Consider the following 26,458-nt stretch of genomic DNA (forward strand, 5'->3'; position numbering starts at 1 on the left):
GCCCTGACCTGAGGTCGGCGCTGTGGCGTAGTGGGTAAAACTGCCACCAGCGGTGCCAGCATCCCTTATGGACGCCAGTTCAATCCCTGGTTGCTCCACTTCCGATCCAGCTCTCTGCTGTGGCCTGGGAAAGCAGAAGATGGCCCAAGTCCTTGGGCCCCTGCACCCGCGTGGGAGACCAGGAAGAGGCTCCTGGCTCCTGGCTTTGGAGCAGCGCTTAGCCTGGGACGGATGCCATGGCTCCTGACTCCAGCCGCCCGCTCTCGGGTCTCTGCCACCCACGTGGGAGACCTGGTGCGGGATCCTGGCTTCAGCCCTGGCCCAGCCCCAGCCGTCGTGGGCACCTGAGGAGTGTCTCTGCGTCACCAGCCCCAGCCGGCCGTGCACAGCCCAGGTCCTGGGGGCTCGGCCACGGCCCGACCCTGCGGGTGGCCACGCGGACAGCCGCCTGCAGGTCCCAGCGGCCGGGCTGAGCCCGGCACGCCGCCCCTGCGAGGAGACCTGGGAGGGCCTGGCTAGGCCTGGCGATGCTCAAGGCTGGAAGAGAGATCCCGCGCGGAAGCCCTGGCTCCTCGCCGGCCTGCTCCACACGCGGGGAACAGCGTGGCGCCCACTGCCCTCCGCAGCTCCCGCAACCAGACGACATGTGGGACACAGACGCCAGACAGCGCCCTCCCCGGCTGAAACGGCCTCTGAAAATCATGCAGACAGGCCAGGTGGAAAAAAAGTGCGAAGCACTCCATCCGGTAGAGGCACCGCTGGGATTCGAACCCAGGATCTCCTGTTTACTAGACAGGCGCTTTAACCAACTAAGCCACGGCGCCAGTTGTATGGGCACCGCGAGAATCTATTCCTCATTACTATTTATCCCAGATGCCCTGCGCATGTGCAGAGAGCGCGTCTGCCACCTGCGCGTGCGCGGTGCAAGTTCCCGCGTCCCCGGGAGACCCGAGCAAAAGGCGCTCCCGGAAACCGGAAACTCGGGCTTGGTGGGCGGGGCCTGGGCGGCCCGGGCTTCCGCGGCGCCGTGGTACCCACTTGGCGGAGAGTCGGGAGGGCGTCGGCGGGTTGCTCGCGCCTAGTCGGGCTTTCTCCCTTGCCTGAAGTGGGGCGGACGCGGCCGGTTCCCCACGCGCGTTCCGGCCCGTCGCTCCGCCAGCGCGGCCGGGCTGCAGAGCCCCTGGGGAGCCAGGCGCCTTCCGCGCCGCCGGCCCGTGACGCCAAGTTGGGCCGCTTCTCCCCGAGCCGGGGGAAGGCCGAGGGGGCCGGGCACCCGGAGCAGACCCCAAGGGACCAAGGGCTTCGGTGGCCTTGGAGCCCCAGCACCGTCGGGGGGCTGCCTGAGCGGGACAAGGCGTCCTCCCCCCAGGCTCCGCCCCTCGGCTGCACCGGCTGCTGGGCCCTGACCAAGCCCAGCTCCGCTAGCTGGCTCGCGGGCGGCCTGCACGCGGGAGTGTGCAGCAGGAGCCTCCGGGGCCCGTCGGTGGGGGTGCGGCTCGCAGTGGGTCGGCTTGAGGAAGCCCTAGTGTCCGTCCACCCGCCGTGTGAGCACGTGGACAAAGGCTGAGCAGCCCCCACATCGTGTCCCAGCGTGGTTCCTGCCCAAGTGATGGTTCTCGGGTTGTGGTGGCTCCATGCACCGCGGTCAGAGACTGACACTGGCAGTCAGTCCTGCAGTTAGAAAATCACGCGAAGCATAGCAAACGGAAAGGGGAGCCCCTCACCCTTTCTAAATTGTGTGTTGCGTGATGGGCTGTGGACGCAGAGGGTATCTGCGTGGGCCTCCTGGGAGCCAGAACCAGGCTTTCAGACCTCCCTCTGCTCTGCAGGTGGCCAGCTGGGGGCTGCAGCCCCGGTTCTGTTGCCGTAACAGAATACTTGAGGCCGAGGACTTTGGAAGAAGAGAGGTTTACTGAGCTCAAGGTTCTAGCAAGTCCAAGATCAGGCCAGACCTGAGGAGGACGTCAGGGTGGTACCCATCCTCAGTAATTCATCCAGTCCTGGGGGGACCCAACCCGCTTTCTCCACGCGGGCGGCGTCCTTTCCAAGGGCCTTAATTCCCCATCACCTTCCACTACTGTTTGAGTGAGGACCCAGCCTTCCAGCACATGAGCCTGGGGGAGACATGGGGGAGACAAACCACACCCAAACTCCAGCAGCCAGGGAGGCACCCACAATGCCTCGCCGTCCTCATCTGCCGGGGCCCAGACACATCTTCATGTGCCAAGCCCTTCCTGGGGAGGTGCTGTTGCTGCTACGCCGAGTTCCAAGAAAGAGAAGGGGTGAACACCAGGGCCTGAAACAGGAGCGGCAAAAATGCTTCTCCACATGCACGCTTGTTTTCCAAAGGAATCTCGATTTATTCTGCATGAAAACTCGGCGTTGCTCCCCTAACGGTGCTGTGGCGTGAGCCCAGCCCAGTGTCGCTGAGCCTGGGAGGGGCCCAGCAGGAAGGTCCCTGCAGAGCCGGCAACCTCGTGGCAGGTGGCCTGTGCTCAGGTCACTTACAGGGCCCAGGGGCCATCAGCTGTTGCTGTCCCCTTCCGACTGTGACAAAGAATCTTCCAGCAAGTCCTGGGCTTCCATCCGGCAGAACACACACTGAGTGAATATTTCAGAAGAGGAGTCGCTCTCGAAGATGGAGAAGGGCTTGTCACATCCTTCGCACTGGCGTGAAAAGTTTTTATGAAAGAAAGGAGGTGCTGGTCAGTGGGGATCAAGGCAGAGAGGACGGGCAGCCGCTTCCCTGGCTGGAGCCTCTCACCCCACAAGGGAGGACATTGCAGGCTGCAGAGAGAGGCCCAGGCTTCTCGGAGGTTGCACAGGTACTGCCATCCCATGTCCCCTGCCATGGGGGTCCTGAGGGCACGGGTGAGCAGCCACTTGGTGGTGGGGCGGACGGGGGTAGGTGTGCAGCCCTGTCCCTTGCGGTATGCAGAGTCTATTGTGGGATGGAGGAAGTGTCCTGGGTCCCCAACATCCTGGGGATTGGTCACTCACAGAACCGGGGGAAGCAAGTAGGCAAGGTTTCTAAGCGAGGCAGGGGCTCTAACCAGGTTGACCCAGGTACTGACCCTCCTCCTGCTGCCTGTCTCTGCCCCCGAATGCACAGAGAACAGTGGACAAGGATGGCAGCGCTCGCCAACTCTTCTGCTTCCCACTTGGCAAGCAAGCAATAGCGTGGGGCAGGGACCCTGGGGCCACGGGTGGAGGCCTGGCCGGGGCTCCCACCCCAGCATGGTCCCGTTGTGACGAGCCTGCGGGGTACTCCAAGCCACTGCAGGAGAAGTGGGGGCACATTATGCCTTGGGCAAGCTATCTAGGCCACCCGGCCTCCGGTTTCTCGTGACCCGGCTCTGCCACAGCTTCAGATAGGTCTCTTTCTCCTTTTCTCTCTTCTCCGTCCCCGCCATCCCACAGCCTCTTTCCCATGGTCCAACCCCGGAACAGGGGTCACAGAGGAGGCAGTTCCTTGGCTGTCAGCGTCACTGCTGTGTAGCGGTGACGGCCTTGAGGACCAGGTGGCCACAGAGACAAGGTCCACGTGGGTCCCAGCCCTCCCCTCCCTGCCTTGCAGCGCTGCTCCCAAATTAGCCATTGCCAGAAGCAGCGGCTCCCAGCTGGGTTCCAAGAGAGGGAGGGAGGATTCCAGGGGCCCCAGGACACTATACCGCTCGGCCTCTCCAGGCAGCAGACACGTGTGTCCACTCACTGCCCGGGGATGGCCTCTGGGCCGGGCCTGGGGAAGCAGGTGTGCCCACTGTCCCACTGGGACTAGAGAATCCGAATTGCCGGAACCTCTTGCGTGAGAAACAGGACACAGGCCGTCCAGCTGTGCGCTGATCAGCATTCCCGGAGCCTCGTCTCCCCTCGTTCACTCCACTCAGACACAGCAGGCTCGCTCCTGCCTCACCCCAGGCCCCTGCAGGCAAGTGCTCTCCCCAAACGTCCACACAGCCGACCAGTCTGCACAGATGGCACCTACTCAGGGAGGCCTTCTCTGACCTCCCGGGAAGCTACTGTGACCCCCAGCACTCCCACTCCCCTCTCCTGGGTGCTTGCTCTCCAAATTACTTTCACCCTGTGACTTCTACACATTTTTCCTGTTTTTCGCCCCCTTTTAGAATTCAAGGTCCTGCACAGCAAGAGTTTCACTCTGCTCAGGGCTGTGCCCCCAACCGTGCAATAGATGTTCGTTCAAATAATAAATGAGTGTTTGGGGAGGGGGAGAGTGGAGGCCTTCACTGGGCTTCGTTTTACCCAATACCAACCTGTTGCACTTTTAAGCCCATGGCCTTTCTTTGCTTGATTACCAAAGGAATCTCATCAATTTCTTCAATATTCCATATCCTCATGGTTCTATCCTAAAACAACAACAAACCAACAGTCACAGAACAGGCTGGGGTACGTCATATAGTGGAAAGCTACTGAACACTAGAAGAAATGAGCTGTCGGGCGACGAAAGCTTGGAAGACCCTTGCATGCCTATGGGTAAGCAAAAGAAGCCCTTCTGGGGCCAGCATTATGGCTCAGCAGGTAAAAGCCACTGCCTGCAACACCCGCATCCCATATGGGCAGCAGTTCGAGGCCCAGCTGCTCCATTTCTGATCCCGCTCCCTGCTAATGGTCTGGGAAAGCAGTGGAACAGATGGCTCACGTGCTTGGCTCCCATGCGGGAGACCCTGATGAAGCTCTTGGCTCCTGGCTTTGGCCTGGCCCAGCCTGGTTGTAACTCTTTCAAATAAATAAGTAAATCTTAAAAAAAAAACAAAAACAAAAACAAAAACAAAAAAAAAAAAAAAAACAACCATCTGAAAAGGGCACACACACCCTAGGATGCTCTGGGAAAGGCAGAACTAGAGACAGGAGAAGCCCTGACTAGGGTTCTGGGGGAGGAGGGCGGGCCAGGTGAAGTGCAGCGAGGACTGTGACACTGTGACACTGTCATGGCAGATAGATGGCATGCATTTCACAAAATCCATGCAACTGTGCAACGCCAAGGGTGAGGCCGTGTAAACTGTGCCCGTTGGGGAATAAAAATAACGGATCCAGAAAGGAATGCTGTCCTGCTGACAACTTGATTTTAGCCTGAGGAGACCTTGCAGACTTGTAGCCTGCAGAACTGGTAAGATGACCGCATCTGTGGCTAATTAAAGCACACTGAGGAATGTCACCTTTGCTAACTCGGCAGTTGCCGCTAAATGCCCTCTGGTGGAAACTTTAGTAGCAGGTGTGTTGGCCCCTTGTCCTGTAGCGCTGTCCGATTTTACCAACTATCATACGTTTCTCTAGTGCATGAAGGGATTTGTCAACTCATGGCAACAATATGTCCTCTCTAGCTCTTAGACACTTTGATGCAAAAGTTGGAGTTTCAAGTCATCTTCTGGGTTTCTATGAAGATGTTATTGAAACTGCAGAAAACAGGAGCCGGCACTGTGGCGTAGCGGGTAAAGTCACCGCCTGCAGTGCCGGCATCCCATATGGGTACCAGTTCGGGTACCAGTTGCTCCACTTCTGATCCAGCTTTCTGCTGTGGCCTGGAAAAGCAGTGGAAGATGGCCCAAGTCCTTGGGTTCCTCCATTCACGTGGGAGACCCAGAAGAAGCTCCTGGTTCCTAGCTTCAAATGGGCGCAGCTCTGGCCGTTGCAGCCATCTGGGGAGTGAACCATCAGATGGAAGACCTCTCTCTCGCTCTCTCTGCCTCTCCTTCTCTCTATGTAACTCTGACTTTCAAAAAAAATAAATCTTAAAACTGCAGAAAACATGAAGGCATGTTGACATTTATCTAACCACAACTTAGACCTTGCTCCTCAGTCAACGTAAATGTCAACTTTGGAAAAGTCCATTCATTCTATAAACTGCCTGCCGGAGGAAACGAAAGGCTGAGTGGCCTGCACACCAGGGACACAACATCCCCAACACCTGTGCACTGCTCACCTGTGATGCTGGGTCTTTCACAATAAGAGTTCTTGGCCACTTTTGCCTCTACCTTCCTCCACTGTACAGAAGCACTCACTGAAGTTTTACGCTATAGAAATGGAAGGCGAGTCCTCCCTTAAATACATACCTACACAATGGCTCTTGTCATCTCTGGACATAGGGGACACGTTAAAAGGTTGCCCTGCCATAAAATCGTACCTTTGGTTGGCACAGGAAGAATGTCTCTTAATTTTGAAATGTATGAGGATTAGAACAGAGACAAGGAGTATCACAATAGAAATTTCTGTACTATTTTTCTAGAGCTTTGGTGATCTTTGAGGAGGCCACAGCCAGCCATAAATAGAAAAATAGCTAAAGGGGTTGTACCTGAATTGTTTGAGCTGTGGCACAGGTTGTGACAAAAACTCACACCATGAGTTTTTTCCATTTCTTGGAAGTGAGACCATTTTAATACTCCCTGAGAATGATGGGTTTAATGTGTGATGACATCCAGTGTGCTTGAGTGACATTTAAGGGGCTGGCATTGTGGCGCAATGAGTTATGCCATTGCCTGTAATGCTGGCATCCTTTATCAGAGCAAGGGTTCTTGCTTTGGCCTGGACCAGCCCCAGCCATTGCAGCCATTTGGGGAGTGAACCAGGAGATAGAAGATATTCTTTCTTTTTTTTTTTTTTAATTTTTTTGACAGGCAGAGTGGATAGTGAGAGAGAGAGAGAGACAGAGAGAAAGGTCTTCCTTTTTGCCGTTGGTTCACCCTCCAATGGCCGCTGCGGCCGGCACATCACACTGATCCGAAGCCAGGAGCCAGGCGCTTCTCCCCGTCTCCCATGCGGGTGCAGGGCCCAAGGACTTGGGCCATCCTCCACTGCCTTCCCGGGCCATAGCAGAGAGCTGGCCTGGAAGAGGGGCAACCGGGATAGAACCCAGTGTGCTGGCGCCGCAAGGCGGAGGATTAGCCTGTTAAGCCATGGCGTCGGCCAGAGATATTCTTATTCTCATTCTCTCTCATTCTCTCTCTCTCTCTCTTTCTCCCCCTCTTCCCCTCCCCCCTCCCAATCTCTGTAAGTCTGCCTTTCAAATAAATAAATAAATCTTTTTTTAAATGGGCATTTTATTTTATTTTTAAATATTTTATTTATTTATTTGAGATGTAGAGTTACAGAAAGAAGCAGAGGCCCAGAGAGAGAGAGAGAGAGAGAAGTCTTCCATCTGTTGGTTCACTCCCCAGATGCCCTCAACAGTCAGAACTGAGCTGATCTGAAGTCAGGAGCCAGGAGCTTCTTCCGGGTCTTCCACAGGAGTACAAGGACCCAAACACTTGGACCATCTTCCACTGCTTTCCCAGGCCACAAGAGAGAGCTGGATTGGAAGTGGAACAGCTGGGACTCAAACTGGCATCCATATGGGATGCTGGCGCTGCAGGCTAGGGCTTTAACCTGCTGTGCCACAGCGCCGGCTCCCGTCATTGTCTTTTAATGTGTTGTAGTAAAATGTACATCGCAATACCAATTTAGCCGTTGGTAAGTGTACAATCCGGGGATATTAAATACATTCACAATCTGGTGTCATCACCTCCCTGTGTAGCCGAAACTTTCTCATCATCCGCAACAAAAACTGTGACGATCAGGGACTGCCCCCTCCCGTCCCCCTGCCCCTGGCAGCCAGCACCCTCCCTCCTGCCTCCATGAGTCGGACTGCTGTAGATGCCTCATGCAGTGTGTGTGCTGCTTTAACCTATGTCATACTTCCCTTTCTTTATGAAGGCTGAATAAGGGGCTGGGGCTGGGGCACAGCGGGTTAAAACCCCAGCCTGCAGTGCAGGTATCCCATACGGGCGCCTGTCTGAGTCCCAGCTGCTCTACTTCTGATCCAGCTCCCCGCTAATGTGCCTAGGAAAGCAGCGGAGAATGGCCCAGGTGCTTGGGCCCCTGCACCCATGTGGGAGACCTGGAAGAAGCTCCTGGCTCCTGATTTCAGCCTGGCCTAGTTCCAGTCATTGTGGCCATTTGGGGAATGAACCAGCGGATGGAAGACCTCTGTTTCTCCTTTTCTCTGTAACTCTATCAAATAAATAAAAATAAATCTGAATAATATTTGATTTTTGTGTGGACCTCCAGCCTAGAGTGTGATGTGACCAAGAAAAGTTTGAGGGGCAAGGTGGGACCCCACTCCTCTGGCGCTCACATCCATGCTACAGCCCTCAGAAGTTAGATGTCTCATGCAGGCCAGTGTTGGGTGCCATTGGGCTGGGTGCAGTGATGCAAGGAGGGGTCCTCCCCCGAAATCCCAGGTGGTCTCTACCACTTGTCTGTCAGCTGATACTTTCCCAACAAGACCCCTGTTGGCTCCACCACTCAGTAATCAGGTCAAATGTCCATGATGCAGACCCAGGGGTCTCTGGGAACTTCCCACATCTACAGATGCAAGGGTGTGCTTTGCACAATCCCAGTGGCTCTCAGGGTGGGGAGGGCGGCCAGGTGTGGATGCCAGACTGAGCCCGCCCAGGAGCTCTGCCCTGATAACAACAGTTCTACTACCACCAATTCTGACAAATGCAACAGACATGTTCAGTCACTCAACGCTTGGCCACTTTTACCTTTGAAGCAGACAGAATCCAATTCTTGTTGCTGCTTATGGCAACATCCATTACCCAGTCCTTGTGACCCTAAAGAAAAATAAATGTCTCACAAAGAACCTGGAGAAAAGGCCCGGATAAGATCAATGAAAGCCAACAGTCAGGAGCCCACGGTTGCTGATGTTTAAGTGCAGCTTATAAAGCTTCCCCGGTTTCATCAACATTTAAAGAGGAATGCACAGTGTAAGGACAGGTGAGAAACGCGTGTATCATGGCAGTGTATATACATATTTTTTAAAATAATACTGTGAGATGGGCATGTAGCCTCATGGCTAAGACGCCTGCATCCAATAGCAGAGTGCCTGGCTTTGGGTCCCGGCTCTGGCTCCAGACTCCAGCTTCCTGCTAATGCTGACTCTGGGAGGCAGCAGTGATGGCTCAGGTCATTGGGTTCCTGACACCCACGTGGGAGACCCGGATTGAGTTAGCACCTGGCGCCAGCCCTGGCTCAGCCCTGGCTCAGCCCCTGCTGTTGTGGGCATTTGGGGAGAGAAGCCGCAGATGGACGGACACACTCTCTCTGTCTCCCTGTCTCTCAAAAATGTTAAATAGTACTGTGGTAGTTGGCAGGTTGGGGGAAAAAAAGAGGGAGGGATTACATTCCCATCTGGCCCGAGGTTTCTGTGTGCATTCTTTGTTCTAGGAAACCCACTGGGAGGTCCCATCAGCCAGGGGGCTTTTGGCTTCCAGTCAGTTCGGATGCTCCCCTGTGGCTTCGGCACGTGGAGGCTTGTTTTCTGCAGGTAGGAAGGAGGTCAGAGGAGGTAGGTGCATGGCTAGGGTTCTGACGTGACACCAGGGCTCTGCATCAGCCTCTTTGTTGAGTTTTGGCCTCTCCCGTATGGGAAGAGGTGGGAGGAAGGGGCATAGGAACCTGAGGGTGGAAGAATGGAGAGGAGAGAAGGGGAGGGAAGAGGACAACCCAACAGGGGACAAAGGCACTTTTCAGGACAGCACGGTCCAGGCCTCCCCACGCTCTAGGAGATGGTGCAGACGGACGGGCCTGGGAGCCTGCGCAGGTGCTGCAGCTCAGGGTGCTAGGCTCCCTATGGGTCTCAGGGGCAGACAGATCAGGAGTCGGAGGTGACTGTGAGATCGCAAGGCCAGGGAGCAGGTGGAGCTCCTGACCGAGGGGGCTCCTGGGACGGGGACCCTGACTGAGCCCACTTTGGCTTCCTGCTGAGTTACAGGCCATGTTCCCTTATCACAGTCTCCTCTAACTTGCGTTCAGTCGACACCGCTTTGGAGCCCCGATCTCTGCACGCCTTTCTGTGCCCCACCCAACATCCTCCCACCTCCGGGTTTTGCATTTGTGGTTCCAGCTGCCTGGAATGCCCTCCCCAAGATCCTCACCGACCCATCCAGTCCCTCCTTACCAAGTCCCTCTCAGTTCAAGTGTCTCCTCCAGGAAGCCCGCCCTGCCCACCCACTGTGGACTGGTCCCTGAAGTCTTCCTAGCTCATTGTCCTGTGCCTTCTCTTCTCTGCTGGCGATGTGCCTGCTGGCTTCTTGTCTATTCTTCCCCACAGACACGTCTGCTCCCGTAGGAGGCACCAGGTCTGTCACCCCCCGGCATCCAGCCCCCCAGCGTGGAATGACGCAGGAACAAAGCTCAGATCCCTCTATCTCATGCTGCCACTTGTACCTTCAGGGCCAGCTTCCGGTAGCCTTCTGTTATATCCCAAATGGCCACAGTCTTGTCAAACCCTCCAGAAATGAGAAAAGAGCCTGCAACACAAAATGAAGGAGTGAGACCAGGGACTCGCCTTCCCAGCAGAGTGCTTCTTCCTCTGGTGAGGCCAAAGGGGGCTGAAGATGCGTGGAAGGCACCTCCGTGGCTTTCTGTGACCACACCGAGACCCCTCCTGGTGTGGCTCAACGGCCCCCTGCCAGGTACAGCCAACTCTCAAAATTCACGGCAGCTCTATAAAATATCTTATGTATTTGAGTTATATACAGAGGAGACGCAATGGGAGTCTCCCTGGGACTTTTGCTAGCACCACCAAATAGAAGGTCTCTCTCTCTCGCGCTCTCTCTCTCTCTCTCTCTCTCTCTGGGATTTTCAGTGGCCAGAACAAGCGTGGCCTGGCCCAGCAGCAGCCATCTTGGCCTCCCAGAAGGCAGGAAGCTGAGTGGGAGAGCTGAGTTCCTGATGGTTGTGTCTGAGTCTCTGGATCCAGCCATGCCTGAAGTCACAGTTGTTTCTGGCTTTCTCCGTCACAGGGGTTAATGTGTTTCTGTTGTTGCTTAAGTCATCTTGTGTCTCTGCCACGTGTGAAATTGTGCCTGTGAATTTCCCTCTGGGCCGCTTTGCTCTGCTGGGGACAATATCCACCCTCGTGGCTGGCATCACGGGAAATGGCCTGTGTGTGTGTGTGCTGTCCTAAGTCATTATGGACAGGAGCTGGGGACCCCTGCCTTGCGCTCCCACGGGCGCAGAGTCCCACGGTGGGAAACCACTCACTGTCTCTGGCGAAGAAGCAGGAGCTCACAGAACCCTCGTGGCCCTTCATCAGAGTCACACACGCTCCACTGTTCCGAAACTCCCCCGTGTGGACATTCCATATTTTCAAGCTTTTATCCCAGGAGCAGGTGCACAGGAAATGACCGCTGAAGGTAAAACAGCAGTTGGAGATTGCGTTGGCGTGTGCCCTGAAATAGGGGTGGATGGGATGTCCGCGTTATTGCCTCACCCCCAGAGGACCCGGGGACCTGCTTCAGCGGCTGCTGGTGTCGGGAGGGGACGTCGGCCCTGGGACAGCTGCCTGCCGTAGTCCAGGCGTGAACTGGTCAGACTGTCACACTCTCCCAGGATGTCTCAGCCCTGCGAATGACTATTGCCATTGTGTGCAGAAGGAGGGGCTCCTTTGCTAGGAGGGGCTGTCCTCTCTACTGTAGGATGTACAGCAGCATCCCTGGCCTCTACCCTCTAGATGCCAGTAGCCTACACCCCCAGCTGTGACAACCAAAAAAGTCTCCAGATACTGCCCAATGTCTACTGCGGGGCAAAACCGGCTCCCAGCTGAGAACCACTGCAGTGTTCAGAGATGCGTGTGACCTGGGGAACAGGCAGCTGGGAGAGCTGTCGGAGGCGGTCAGTGGCCCGTGGCTGTCAGGGGTGGGGCTGGGAGGCCCCCCATAGGGGTTCCCTCCTGCTTCCTGATCCCCACCTCTCTTTCCTCCCCATGACGTTGGGCCTGGTTCCCTCTCCTTCTGTCCATCCTCACTCCTCTGACCGACTCCTCCAACTTGTCCAAAACTTCTCTCTCCCCTTCTTCCCACTCCTCTCCTCATCTGTCTTCAGTGGGATCAAAGCATATTGTGGTGACATCTATTTAATGAAGTTTTGGGTTATTCATTCTGAATTTTTGACTGTCTTCATTTTAAAAATATTTCAAATATAGCATGAATGAAAGAGGGAGACACACACACATACACACACACAGAATGAATCTTCCATCCACTGGTTCACTGCTCAAATGCTGCAATGGCCAGGGCCAGGCCAAGCTGAAGCCAGGAGCTTCATCCTGCTCTCCCACATGGGTGGCAGGGACCCAAGTACTTGGTCCATCCTCCAATGTCTTCCCAGGTATATTAACAGGAAGCTGGACTGGAAAAGGAGCAGCCGGGACTAGAACCACCACTCACATGGGATGCTGGCATTGCCAGCAGCGGCTTAACCCATTGTGCCACGATCCTAGCCCTGCCTTCATTTCTTGAAAAGAAAAAAAAATCTCGCCACTTTTTGTTTTGTTTGTGATCCTCAAAGTATTCTTCCCATGGCTCTCATCTCCTCTTGTAAACAGATCTTTTAAGTGAACCCTAAAAACACAACCATGCATCTCTGAATAGCCTGGGTCATAAAAGGTTGAGCAAAATGTTTTTCTAGAGTTTTGAGAGTTCTGGATCCTCTTTCAGGTCTTTGAAATGCACAAATTGAGAAAGTTCAAAAGAACGGAAATGTCACCTCCTCTTGGGTGTCGAAGAAAATTTTACCCAAATCCAGTACCAGATGGGCTAAGGCCACCCTGGCACGCACTGAAGCTGACAAAGCCTCCCCAGAACACAGACACTGCCACTGGGGGTTAAACCAGGGCCATCTTGATTCTGCAGGATGGACTCTTGAATCGCATACATTCTGCTCCTCCTAAAAGACCAGTTTATCTGTATGAAAGTACGGGGAGGGGCTGGCATTGTGGCTTAACAGAGGGTTAAGCCACTGCCTGCAACACCAGCATCCAGTATGAGCACGGGTTGGAGTCTGCACGGTTCCACTTTCAATCCAGTTCCCTGCTAATGTGCCTGGAAAAGCAGCAGCAGATGGCCCTTACCCCCACATGGGAGACCCAGATGGAGTTCCTGGCTCCTGGCTTCAGCCTGTTCCAGCCCTGGCCATTGTAGACATTTGGAGAGTGAACCAGCAGATAGAAGCCTTTCTCTCTCTCTCTCTCTCTCTCTCTCTCTCTCTCTCCCTCCCTCCCTCCCTCCCTCCCTCCTTCTTATATAACTCCACCTTTCAAATAAATAATAAATATTTTTTAGGAAGTATGGGACAATTGTTATGTTGCACTTGCAGTTCTGGACCAGATGGTGTCCACACACCTCTTCCTATTCCTTCTGCTGAGTATAGCTAATGACCCTGGACACTATTTGTAAAGCAGACATTAGAAAGTGATGAAGGGCCGGCGCTGTGGTGTAGCGGGTAAAGCCACTTCCTGCAGTGTCGGCATCCCATATGGGTGCTGGTTCTAGTCCTGACTGCTCCGTTTCCAATCCAGCTCTCTGCTATGGCCTAGGAAAGCAATAGAAGATGGCCCAAGTCCTTGGGCCCCTGCACTCGCGTGGGAGACCCAGAAGCAGCTCCTGGCTTCAGTCGGACCCAGCCCTGGACGTTGAGGCCATCTGGGGAGTGAACCAGCCAATGGAAGATCTCTGTCCCTCCGTCTCTCTATTACTCTTTCAAATAAATAAATAAAATCTTTTTTTAAAGTAATCAAATAAACAACGGCTGAGATTTTAACAAATTGGCAAAGGAGTCAAGAATCTGAGTAACCCCCAAACAGGATAAACACACAGAAATCTAAACCCAGGCCCAGCACAGTTGAGCTCCTGAAAATTAAAGACAAAAGTTCTTACCAGCAGCAGGAGAGACACCTTACCCACAGGTGGGAGCAACATGACTGACAGTGGGTTTCTTGTCGGAAACCATCAAGACCACAGGAAAGTGACTTGATGGGTGGTTTTGGTTTTTTTTTTTTTCCTTTCATTTTTGTAAAAATTTTTTTTTTAGATTTATTTATTTATTTGCAAGGCAGTTACAGGGAGACAGAGAGAGAGAGACAGAGAGATCTTCCATCTACTACCCAAATGGCCACAACAGCCAGGGCTAGGCCAAGTTGAAGCCAGGAGCCGAGAGCTCCATCTGAGTCTCCCACATGGATGGCAGGGGCCCAGGCATTTGGACCATCTTCTGTTGCTTTCCCTGGCACATTAGCTTTCAAATAAATGAATCAATAAATCTTTTTTAAAAAAAGTACTTATAATTGCTCATTGCAAGTTTCAAAACCAGTTGAGATCATGAATTTAATTCAGGGTCCAAGGCAAAATTTAAAATGCCAGGTCACAGTTCCTCAAAAAGCTAAATATAGAATTACCCTATGGCCCACCATTTCTACTCCTTCCAATTTCCTAAAGAATTGGAAGCAGGAACACAAACAGATACTTGTATGCCAATGTTCGTTGCTGTATTACTTTCAACAGCTAAAAGGGAGAAATAACCCAAGTGTTCATCAGTAGCTGAAAATATGAACAAAATGTGATGTCATGGACATTAGAGTGTCACCCAGTTATCGAAAGGAATGCACTTCCGGGGCATTTGGTGCAGAGGTGGGGCTGGTGGTGGGGCTCACTGTTTAGGTTAAACCTTCTCAAGCAATGCCAGCACCCCGTGTGGACACTGGTTTCTATCCTGGCTCATCCTCTTCTTATCCAGCTCCCTGCTGGAGTGCTTGGGAAAGCATGGGAGACCTGGATGGAGTTGCCAGGTTCCCAGCTCCAGCCTGGCCCAGCCTTGGCTGTTGTGAGCATTTGGGAAGTGAATGAGCAGATGGGAGATTCTCTCTCTCTCTCTCTCTCCCCTCCCCCTTTCAAATAAATAGAGATTTTTTTTTTTAAAAGGATGAAATTCTTATGCATGCTACAATCTGGATGAAACCCGAGGACACTCTTTTAAATGGGCTAAGCCTGACACAAGAGGAAAAATAATGAATGATTCCACTTGGATGAAATATCTAGGTTAGGCAAATTCATACAGACAGGAAGTAGGACAAAGGAAACCAGAGGCTGCGGGCAGAGGGGTGAGGGGTTGTTGCTTACTGGGTACAGAGTTTCTGCTCGGGGTGATGAAATGACTTTAGAAACAGAGTGGTGATGGTTGCACAGCACTGGGAAGGTAGGGAATCCCACGGTGTTTCAAACAGCAAGTTTTATGTAGTATGTATGTTATCACCATTAAAAATAGGAATGATGCAATATCCCCCAAATCACTGAATTCCTTTTCAACTGGGAGAATTGTATGGTATGTGAATTACATCTCAATAAAATTTTTATACAAGGAAGGGAGGCTTCTGGGGAAGGGGAGTGGACCTGAGAGAGGCTGCAGCAGATTAAGCCACCACTGGGGATGCCCACATCCCACATGGGAGTGCCAGCTACTCTGCTTTCCCACCCAGCGTCCCACTGATGCACCTGGGAAGGATGGTAGTCCTCATACCTGGGCGCCTGCCACCCACGTAGGAGCCCCAGATGGAGTTTCTGGCTTCTGATTTCAACCTGGCTCCGCCCTGGCTACTGTGGCCATGTGGGGAGTGAACCAACAGATGGAAGATCTGGTTCCCCCTCCCTCTCTGTTACTCTGCCTTTCAAATAAATAAATATATCTGTTATTAAAAAAAGACTAGTATTTTTCACTATATTCATGGATCCTTTTGTGCCCATTGAATTTTGTATTATGTTGCCTTCTTACATTTTCAAAGAGTAAATTACACATTTTGAAATTAAACCATGTAAGGAGTTTGTTCAGAAATGATCCAGAATCCCAGGATGCCAACAGCAGAGCACAGACCCCAGCGCGGGGCCCTTCTTAGCCTGGGCACCTGCCTGACCTCAGAGGTCAAGTGTCTTGAAGCCAGCTTGTCCTGTGCTTCTTTGTCTTTTCTTTTCTTGCTGAAGGCTACATTTCCTGAAAAATCACCCATTCAAGGTAAACCAAAGTGGCCAGTAGACTTTTCCCAGAATCCCCTGTCCTGCCACCATCCCACTGGGGCACCAGAAGGCTCTAGGACACTTCCCACAGCTGCAACTGTGGGGCCTCTGCTGCCCTCACTCACTTCATGCCATGCCCACCTGCACTAAGGAGCAGGGTAAGGGGGTGTCCATGGCCCCTGGGCCCAGGCCTTCCCTGGGCATCCCTCTCAAGGGCAGAGTGCATGCTGGGGGCCCAGTGTGGGGTCAGCCCGTGCTAAGGTCCTTCTTCCTGGGGCACGTCCTTCAGACCTCACCTCTGCTGGGTGTACACGGTCGCACAAGATGGGAAACGACATCCTCTTCATGCCTAGCCATGGGGAGGCCGGGCCAGGCAGGGGTAAGGGACCAGAGTACGGCAGGGTGACAGGCGGATACACAGTCTGGGGTTCATCCCATCTGGTGAGCCTGGGGTTATCAGAGCTCTGGGGTTATCAGAGCATGGGGTTATCAGGTTATAGGAGGCTAGAAATTCCCTTTTTCACAAGGGTTCTGCACATGTTTCCTAGTGCTGGCTCACACTGAAATACAGGCATGGGAGGCCCAGGCTGGAGATGACGCAGCGTGCTGGAAGGTGGGCAGGCTTATGGTACCCACCCCCGCCCCCGCCCCCACTCCCCACCCTGGCCCCCAACTGCCAGCCTCCCCGCCAGGGTCTACCTCACTTTGGGATGGTGAGCAGCGTGGCCTGGGAGGTGACATCCCAGATCTTGATGGTCCTGTCCAGGGAGACAGACGCCACCTTCTGGCTGTCGGGGTCAAAGCAGCATGCCGTGAGGGACCTCTGGTGGTGATCTGCAGCACAGGGAGGGACTTGAGACCCCACCCAGCCCTGCATTCCAGGCCAAGAGCTTTATAGGAGCAGAATTTCAGTTCTCATAAAGGACCGCCCACCTGCACAGACACCTCTTAGTGCCTGCTGGGTGCTTGGCTTCTGCAGAGCTGGAGACGTCTGTAGGAGGCAGAGACCCACCGCCAGCCAAGGGCGATGAACGTTTGAAATCCATGCACAGTGTTTTCTTTTTAAATTAATTATTTCTTTATCCTTCTGAAGGGCAGAGTGATGCAGAGAGGGAGAGAAAGAGAGAAAGAGATCTTCCACCCCCCGGTTCACTCCCCAAATGCCTACAATTAACCAGGTTTTGGCCAGGCCAGAGCCAGGAGCCAGAAGCCAGGAACTCCACCCATGTTTTCCACTTGGGGAGCAGGGATCCGGGCACTTGGGCCATTGCCTGCACAAGCACTTTGGTAGGGAGCTGGCTTGGGGGCTCAAACAGGTGCTCTGATAGGGGGTGCGGGCTCAGCAAGCTGTGGATTAATGTGGTGAACCACACTGCTGGCTCTACAGCCCACAGCCATTTTGAGAATCCTTTGTATGCAAAACTTTCAAACAGATTTTGCACCAAAATAAACTGATCTTTTGATCCCATTTTTGCAAAAAATTTCCAAAGACCCTCAGGCTAATACCAGGTGCCTCCCGTGGAGGGCCAGGACAGGTCCAGCTCCTTGCAATTTTTCCTTTGTATATCAGATTTTCTTTACAATGACCACGTATTTTTTTTCAACGCTTTATTTTAGGACAACTGCCAACTCACATTGCCAGGGCAAGGGATACCACGGAGAGGTCCCATGTGCCTTTGCCCCAGCTTCCCGCATCTGCACACCAAGCTCGTGGGATTGCAACCACAACACTGACATACAGGGATTCTTATTTTTATAATTTAAAGAAGAGAGTGGTAAAAAAAAATGTGAAGAAGGCCGGCACCGTGGCTCACCAGGCTAATCCTCCGCCTGCGGTGCCGGCACCCTGGGTTCTAGTCCCAGTTGGGGCACCAGATTCTGTCCGGGTTGCTCCTCTTCCAGTCCAGTTCTCTGCTGTGGCCCGGGAGTGCAGTGGAGGATGGCCCAAGTCCTTGGGCCCTGCACCCCATGGGAGACCAGGAGAAGCACCTGGCTCCTGGCTTCAGATCGGCGCAGCCTTAGCAGCCATTTGGGGAGTGAACCAACGGAAGGAAGACTTTTCTCTCTGTCTCTCTCTCTCACTGTCTAATTCTTCCTGTCAAAAACAAAAAGTGAAGAAAGCTGAGCCTCTGCTCTCCAAAGGGCTGGATTTCAGTGTGCACATGGGGTGGGAGAGGTGCACCATGGCCTCTGGCACAAAGCACAGACAGGGCGAGAGCACTCCCGGGAGAGGGTCCACCTGCAGGGTCCACCTTCACTGCTGCTTCTGTGAGTCGCCCCCCCCCCCCCCAAACGCCAGTGTCACCAGAGGAAGCCATTGCAAGTCGCCACCCGTCAAGTGATGGGCGGCTGCTGTTCTAGGAGTCGGGACAGAGCAAGGAACCCCTGCAGCCTCACCTTTCACATGAGCCACCGTGGTGACGTTTTCCATGTCTGTGATGCAGATCCCACGGTCCACGTCCAAGCCCGAAACCACGTATTTGCCATCCGGAGAGAGCTTGCAGGACACTATGAAGTTATCGTGGCTGATCTTCCACTGAAATGGGGCTGCAGTCAGGCCCAGCTGCCCACTAGAGCTTTCTGTGATGATGCGAATGTCCTGTCTGTGCACTGCCCACCGTGGTAGCCCTGGGTCACATGGGGTCACTGAGTACATAATGGACCAGTGTGGAGACGGAGCTGAATTCTTAGGTCTGTTTAGTTTTGATTAATTTAATGGATACTTTTAATGAACCATCTGTGTCCTGCACAGAGGAAGAGGGATGAGGAAGGAACCAGTGCAAGTGGCCACAAGGCTGTAATCACGGGCCACTTTGCCCCTGCTCAGAGCGGGACACAAGCGTTGACGGGATATCTGTGCTGTGGCCCTCAGAGCACCAGGGGGAGGTTGGCAGATCACAGAGTCAGACAAAGAGCAAGGAAAGGAAGAACAGAAGATTTGCCTGACAGGGAACAGACATCTGCGGAAACACTCGAAGCCAGGAGTAATCTGTAAGTCTCGCTGTTCACCTACCAAACTGGCTAACATGTCAATCAAATTATGGCACCAGTATGAGAGGGCGGGAGATGGTAAGCACCCTTTGAGGCTTCATCTATGACTCCCACATGGGTGCAGGGGCCCAAGTACTTGGGCCATCCTCCATGCTTTCCCAGGCACATTAGCAGGGATCTGGATTGGAAATGGAGCAGCCAGGATTCAAACCGGTGCCCATAAGAGATGCTGGCACTGCAGGCAGCGGCCCAACCTAATATGCCACAGCACTGGCCCTAGAAGATCTCTCTCTTAGAAATAGCAGGATGAGGGAGCTGGCGCTGTGGCACAGTGGGTAAAGTCACTGATGGCAATGCCAGCATCCCATGTGGGCACTGGTTCAATCCCAGGCTGCTCCACTTCCAATCCAGCTCTCTGCTATGGCCTGAGAAAGTGGTGGAGGATGGCCCAAGTGCTTGGGTCCCTGTGCCCATGTGGGAGACCCCGGAAGAAGCTCCTGGCTCCTGGCTTCAGATCAGCCCAGCTCTGGCCAATGTAGTCATTTGGGGAGTGAGATGGAAGATCTCTCTCGCGCGCTCTCTCTCTGCCTCTGCCTCTCTGTAACTCTGCCTTTCAGAATAAATAGATCTTTAAAAAAAAAAAAAGACTAGTTACATATTTATTGGGAAAAAAAGGAAATAAAAGGATGAAGTGGATGTATTCCTTTTTGAGAGAGGAGATAAGACAGAGAGATTTGAAAGGCAGAGTTACAGAGAGAGACAGAGAGAGGGAGAGACAGAGAGAGATCTTCCATCCACTGGTTCACTCCCCAAATGGCCTCAAAGGCCAGGACTGGGCCAGGCTGAAGCAAGGAGCCTGGAACTCTGTCCTAGTCTCCCACACAGGTGTCAGGGGCCCAAGCACTTGGGCCATCCTCCACTGCTTTCCCAGGATCGTTAGCGGAGAGCTGGATAAGAAGTGGAGCAGGGGGGTACTCCGCCAGGCACTCTGACATGGGATTCCAGCCACAAGCTGGTACCTCCCTCCATACACCCCTGTAGATGACTTGTTATTCACAACTTACTGTCAAGTGAGAGAAAGTTAGAATCCAGAGAGTAAATAAATGACACTCCAAGGGTACTTCCAAAGGTTCATGGGAAATTGAATGGAAAGAAATGTGGTGCCAAAAAAATTGAAATCCATTCATAACTGAGGTCTTCAAAAAGTCTGTGGAAAATACGCATTAGGAAAAAGCTACTCACAAATTGTAAAAATATTTTTGAAACAAAATAAAATTCTTTGAATTCCATTTGTCCACAAACTCTTGGTTGTACCCTCATGTGTTTGCTAACAAAACCCAGTTGCCTGTGTTCCTATGGGAACATGCATAGGGAAAAATACACCGAGATAGGGGCTGTCATCCCTGAACGGTGGTTGTAAGCGGGTTCCTTGGATTCTTTTTTAAAATTTAGTTTATCTTATCTCTCTAAAAATGTTGGCTATGAATATAAATTGATCTTTGCAATAAGAGGGAAGGGTGTTCCTTTGTTTGTTTAAACAGAGAAAGGAAGATGAAGGGAAGTGGTCAGGAGCTCCTGGGGCTGGGGTCCTGAGGAGGCCCCGGAGCAGGGCGGAGGCTGCCTGGGCCAGGGAGGGATCCAGGCCTCTCTGGTGGAGATGGACAGGAGCCCGCTCCAAGACACAAGAGGACGGATTGGGAGGAATCTGCAGCCCTGGTTCTTTGCCCACATGGCCTCCATCCACGGCCTCAGCCCCAGTTCCTGCCTCATGTAATCCAAATGTCCCATGGGGGAGCCCTGAACCGCCATCCCCCTCCCCCCATCCACACAGCTGCCCTGGCTTCTTTCTGTGTCTGAAGCCCCTCCCACCATCCAAGCAGCCCCCAAGCTGCCAGCTCCAGGAAGCTTTCCTTCCCCAACACCTCCCCATCAGCCCATGCAGCCTCCAAACTCTGCAAGCAACGCCTGCTGTGGGGTGCTGTTCACGCCTGCATCTCAGGGCCCTGCGGAACCTAGGGCTTTTGCCATCTCCTCCCTCCCTGTGTCCAGCCCAAGGCCCAGGCCCAGTAAAGATCCCGAGCTGGGCAGGGCATACGTACCAGCATTTTGCCTGTTTCAAGGTCCCAGGCCCTCACTGTTTTGTCATAGGATGCTGCAATAACTCTGGAAATAAAATAAATGCTGGGTCACAATGCAGAGGCAGTTACGCCTATAGTTTCCATGGGGGCTTCTTCGAGTTTAGGACCAAGATTCCAAACAATACAAAAGATGCCCTGTGAGGGGCCGGCGCCATGGCGCACTAGGTTAATCCTCCGCCTGCGGCGCCAGCATCCATATGGGTACCGGGTTCTAGTTCCGGTTGCTCCCCTTCCAGTCCAGCTCTCTGCTGTGGCCTGGGAAGGCAGTGGAGGATGGCCCAAGTGCTTGAGCCCCTGCACCTGCATGGGAGACCAGGAAGAGGCACCTGGCTCCTGGCTTCCGATCGGCACAGCTCCGGCCCTTGCAGCCATTTGAGGAGTGAACCAACGGAAGGAAGACCTGTCTCTCCCTCTCACTGTAACTCTAGCTGTCAAGTAAATAAATAAAAATCTTTATGGCATGTTTCAAAGGCAAAGTTTGTCCTCTGTACTAAATTTAGTCCAATTTTTTTTTTCTTTTTTACCAGTAGACTGATTTTGTAGCTGCAAATTCCCACAGGCATGCCTCGTGGGGCAGCAGGTGCGGCTCTACTTGCACTGGAATCCTGGCTGCTCCGATTCCCTACTGACTCTGCGCTGACACACCTGGGAAGGCTGTGGAGGATGGCCTGAGGGCTTGGGCCCCGGCCACCCGTGTGGGAGACTTGGATGGAGTTCCTGGATCCTGGCTGAAGCCAGGACCAGCCCTGACTATTATATAGCCATTTGGTAAGTGAACCAGTAGATGGAAGTTTCCCTCTCTCTCTCTCTCTCTCTCTCTGTCGCCCTTCCTTTAAAATAAATAAATATTTTAGGGGCCAGCATTGTAGCACAGAGGGTAAAGCTGCCACCTGCAATGCTGGCATTCATTATGGGCACCAGTTCAAGCCCTGGTTGTTCCATTTCTGATCCAGCTTCCTACCAACAGCCTGAGAAAAGCAGCAGAAGATGTCCCAAATTCCTGGGCCCTTGACACCCATGTGGGAGACCTAGAAGAAGCTCCTGGCTCCTCGCATTGGTCTGGTCCAGCCCTGGCCATTGCTGCCATCAGGGGAGTGAACCAGCAGATAGAAGATCTCTCTCTCTCTCTCTAACTTTGACTTTCAAATAAGTAATAATAGATAAAACTTTTAAAAATTGCTCTTAAAAATTTTTTTAAAGAAATAATTTAAAAAACAGAAAGCAAATTCCCCAGGCTGTCCCAGCCTTCCCATCTGTGTGAGTAGACTGAAGCAAACACATTCCAAAAACCTTTCTCTGTGTCGCTGCCTCTTCACTTTTGATGTTTCCTGGCGGACAGCCCAGCAGGCCTTTGCCCCCCAGGGCCTCAGTTTCCCCTGCAGAATGGGAGTCTGGACGAAGCTGCTCAGGCTGCTTGCTGCTGTGACAGCCACATGCTGAGTAGGAAAGAGAAACTTCAGACTGGCCTTGTACTAGCTAAAATAAATGGGCTCTTTTTTAAGCACTTTAAGTTGAAAAAGTGCTGTCACAGCTACTTGATTCTCACAGGGAAAAGTCCTTAGACTCATAAATGGGGAAATGGTTGCATAGTTGCTTAAAAAAATCAACTAAAGGGGGCCAGTGCTATGGCGTAGTAGGATAAGCCTCTGCCTGCGGCGCCGGCATCCCGTATGGGTCCTGGTTCATGTCTCAGCTGCTCCACTTCCAATCCAGCTCTTTGCTTAAGGCCTGGGAAAGCAGTGGAAGATCGTTCAAGTTCTTGGGCCCCTGCACCCACATGGGAGGCCCAAAAGAAGCTCCTGGCTCCTGGTTTCGGATCGGCCCAGCTCTAGCCATTGTGGCCATTTGGGGAGTGAACCAGTGGACAGAAGATTTGTCTGTAACTCTATCTCCCAAATAAATATATACAATCTCTTTTTAAAAAATCAATTAAAAACAAACAAGGAGCAGGCATTTGGTAGTTTGATGCTGCAGTTAGGTCCTTGTTACATATCTCGCATTGCAGTGCCTGGGTTCAAATCCCAGCTCCAGCTACTGACCCCAGGTTCCTACCACTGCAGACCCTGGGAGCATCAAGTGACGGCTCAAGTCATGGGTCCCTGCTACCCATGCGAGACCTGGATTGAGTTCCCAGCTCCTGGCAGGCAAGTGGGGGGTGACCCGGCAGTTGGAGGCTCTTCTGCTCTCTAGCTCTCTTTCATTCCCTCCCTTGCAAATAAACTAAAACTTAAAAAACAAGAAACCCACACGTGTGTATACCCTGCCTCCACCCTGGCCTGTGGGGAAGTCACCTCCTGCTGTCAGCCGAGACGCTACACTCCACGACAGGTGCTTCGGGCCCGTGCTCAAACTCCCGCTCCACAGCTCCATTGAAAGCGTCCTTGAATCAATGGGAGACGAAGGGAGAGTGGTCACCACCACGTTTCTTTCTTTCTTTCTTTTTCTTTTTTTTTTTTTTTGACAGGCAGAGTGGATAGTGAGAGAGAGAGACAGAGAGAAAGGTCTTCCTTTTTGCCATTGGTTCACCCTCCAATGGCCGCTGCGGCCGGCTCATCTCACTAATCCGAAGCCAGGAGCCAGGTGCTTCTCCTGGTCTCCCATGCGGGTGCAGGGCCCAAGGACTTGGGCCATCCTCCACTGCCTTCCCGGGCCATAGCAAAGAGCTGGCCTGGAAGAGGGGCAACCGGGATAGAATCCGGTGCCCCAACCAGGACTAGAACCCGGTGTGCTGGCGCCGCAAGGCCAAGGATTAGCCTGTTAAGCCACGGCACTGGCCACCACCACGTTTCTTGAAGCTGTGAGCCAAGGCCATGAGCAGCCCTCAGCTCATCTATAGCAGCCAAGCACATGAACCCCAGGGCCCTAGGACTGCCACTTACTGCCCAGAGACAAAGGACCTCGCAACACCTCCCCGAGCAGGGGGAACCCCCTTGCCATCCACAGCAGCCATGGAAACCCCCCCACACACACACTTCCACAGGCACTGGGTGCTCACTGGGCACCCAGGGAGCAGAGCTCCAAATGGGTGAGTTTTCTCTTTTTCTACTGGCCAAAGAGACTGCAGCATCTAGAAATTCTTTCAATCACTTCTTTTTGTTAAGCTCACAGCCTTTGACCTGGGGTGTGGTGGTGGGGGTGTGTCCTAAAAAATAATCAAAATTGTGATCAAAGACTTAGGAATGAAAAACTCAATGTGCAAAATAAATGATGGCAAAAGCACAGGCCAGTAACCTAGGTGTCCCTCTAAAGGGGGGTGGTTAAAACAAGCACATCCGGCCGGCGCCGTGGCTTAACAGGCTAATCCTCTGCCTTGCGGCGCCGGCACACCGGGTTCTAGTCCCGGTCGGGGCACCGATCCTGTCCCGGTTGCCTCTCTTCCAGGCCAGCTCTCTGCTGTGGCCAGGGAGTGCAGTGGAGGATGGCCCAAGTCCTTGGGCCCTGCACCCCATGGGAGACCAGGAGAAGCACCTGGCTCCTGCCATCAGAACAGCGCGGTGCGCCGGCCGCAGCGCGCCTACCGCGGCGGCCATTGGAGGGTGAACTAACGGCAAAGGAAGACCTTTCTCTCTGTCTCTCTCTCTCACTATCCACTCTGCCTGTCAAAAAAAAAAAAAAAAAAACAAACCAAGCACATCCAGCAGTGGGGCGACAGCAGCTGCCAACAGCCCTGCTGAAGGTGAAGAGCAAGAGACTGAGATGAGAAGCAAGCAGAGCTCCCAGGCGGGTAAAAGTGTTTGCAGTAGGAAACACTAGGGTCAGCGCTGTGGCTTAGTGGGTAAAGCCACTGCCTGCAATGCCGGCATCCCGTACGGGTGCCAGTTTGAGACCCAGCTGCTCCACTTCCCATCCAGCTCTCTGCTATGGCCTGGGAAAGCATAGAAGATGGCCCAAGTCCTTGGGCCACTGCATGGGAGACCCAGAAGAAGCTCCTGGCTCCTGGCTCTGGATTGGCGCAGCTCTGGCCATTGCAGCCATCTGGGGAGTGAACCAGCAGATGGAAGACCTCTCTTTGTCTCTTTGCCTCTGCCTCTCTGTAACTCTACCTTTCAAATAAATAAAAATATTTTTAAAAAAGAAAAAAAAAAGTGAAATGTGCCAACAGCTTTTGTTTTCAGCTCCAACCAGGATGGAAGGTCCCCTTGACACAAACGTTATTGGTAAGGCAATGAATCACTAGCAGGACCTTATTGCTCTATGTGTGTGGGAGCTTTGGGACCTGACTAGGCTAGGTCTGTGACAACATTCCCTGGTATTCAGGGACCATATTGCATTAGGACTTCAAGCCTTCCGGGAGGGGTCCCTGAGATCACCCCCAGGTTTGGGGATTCTCTAGCATGCACTGGGCTCCTGCTAAAGCTACACTCACAGCTGAGTGTCATCACAGTGAAAGGACACAGAACCGAGCCAGCAAAGGCAAAGGCACTTCACGTGCAGAGGCAGCCAGGCAATCTTCTGAGAGTCTTCTCCGGGGGAGTCCCTCGGGAAGTGGCTCCACCTGGGAAGTGTTGGCCACCAGGGAGGTGCACGGGAGCCTAGCGGTCCAGGGATTTTGTTTTGTTTTTAATCTGCGGCTGCCCACATCAGCACGGTCTGTCTAGCATGCACCAAAATTCGACTTTCAGAAGGAAAGTGGTTGAGGCAAAGCGAGCCACGCCCACCACTCAGGGAAAGGCTCGCACAGTTGCAGCGAAGTGATTACCCCTTTCCTGCATAGACCCTCTCCCTCAACTCCTCCTCCGTGAGACTCAAAACAATGGGACCATGTTTAAGAGAACTCAGCAGGCTCCAGGCGAAGCCCAATGGCAGGAAAGGACATCAGGAGTCCCAGGGGAAGTCACCCCAGGGGGCAGGTGGGATACATCCAGGCAGGCAGCCTGGGCTCAGGAGTCTAATGGCTTGGGAAGAAAGGGCTGTTCTGACAGCCTGGAGTCCAGCCTCCCTGGCTGATGTGCTGCTCTGGTCAAAAACCACGTGGCTGTGGACTAAGAAAATGATCTGGAGCCTAGGATCTAGGCCATGCAGTCTGGGCAGAGTCTTGGGCAAGCTAAGGACAGCGCTGGAATGGACACTGAGTGTGCATGGGGCTGCACAGGTTCAGCATCCAACAGTGACACCCCATGGCCAAAGAAGGAACAGCGACCACCGACAGGTAAACCAGCTTCCTCTTCATTTGCCTGTGGACAACTTAACCAGGCAGGTCCTGCTCAGACTGGAGTGAATGTACAGCAAGGGGCTCTCATAAATAGTGGGGAAAATAAAGGAGAGGTGATACTGTTTGTAGCCCAAGTTCATGACGAGTACCCAGAATTTCTATATGGTCCCAATGTTGCAAATGTATTTATCTGTGTATACAAGAAAAAAAAAACGCACTCCAACATTTCCATAGCAGTTAACTCTGGGGTCATAAAACAGTGAAGATTTTTTTCCCCTTGTGTTTTTAAATCTTTCTTAAAATAAAATGGTTACCTTTGTAATGTGAGAGAAACTTCC

General features: G+C 53.0%; 1 protein-coding gene and 1 non-coding gene across 2 annotated transcripts in view; both read right to left on the minus strand.

The window, feature by feature from the left end:
* Positions 1–750: 750 nt before the first annotated feature.
* On the minus strand, positions 751–824 carry TRNAT-AGU (transfer RNA threonine (anticodon AGU)). Its single transcript has one exon. It is a non-coding gene; the product is annotated as a tRNA-Thr (tRNA).
* Positions 825–2,391: 1,567 nt separating this feature from the next.
* WDR88 (WD repeat domain 88) overlaps positions 2,392–26,458 on the minus strand; it is a 32,348-nt gene continuing 8,281 nt past the window's right edge. Inside the window, exons 3-11 of the mRNA XM_062176005.1 lie at positions 23,260–23,348; positions 20,930–20,993; positions 18,237–18,375; positions 16,544–16,673; positions 11,041–11,228; positions 10,222–10,304; positions 8,538–8,606; positions 4,272–4,364; positions 2,392–2,667 (exon numbers count right to left, since the gene is read on the minus strand). Coding sequence (XP_062031989.1) covers positions 2,524–2,667; positions 4,272–4,364; positions 8,538–8,606; positions 10,222–10,304; positions 11,041–11,228; positions 16,544–16,673; positions 18,237–18,375; positions 20,930–20,993; positions 23,260–23,348 — 999 coding nt within the window. The 3' untranslated portion in view covers positions 2,392–2,523. The remainder of the gene's footprint in view (positions 2,668–4,271; positions 4,365–8,537; positions 8,607–10,221; positions 10,305–11,040; positions 11,229–16,543; positions 16,674–18,236; positions 18,376–20,929; positions 20,994–23,259; positions 23,349–26,458) is intronic.

This window comes from Lepus europaeus, chromosome 19 (genome assembly GCF_033115175.1).
Source record: "Lepus europaeus isolate LE1 chromosome 19, mLepTim1.pri, whole genome shotgun sequence".
Taxonomy (NCBI): Eukaryota; Metazoa; Chordata; class Mammalia; order Lagomorpha; family Leporidae; genus Lepus; species Lepus europaeus.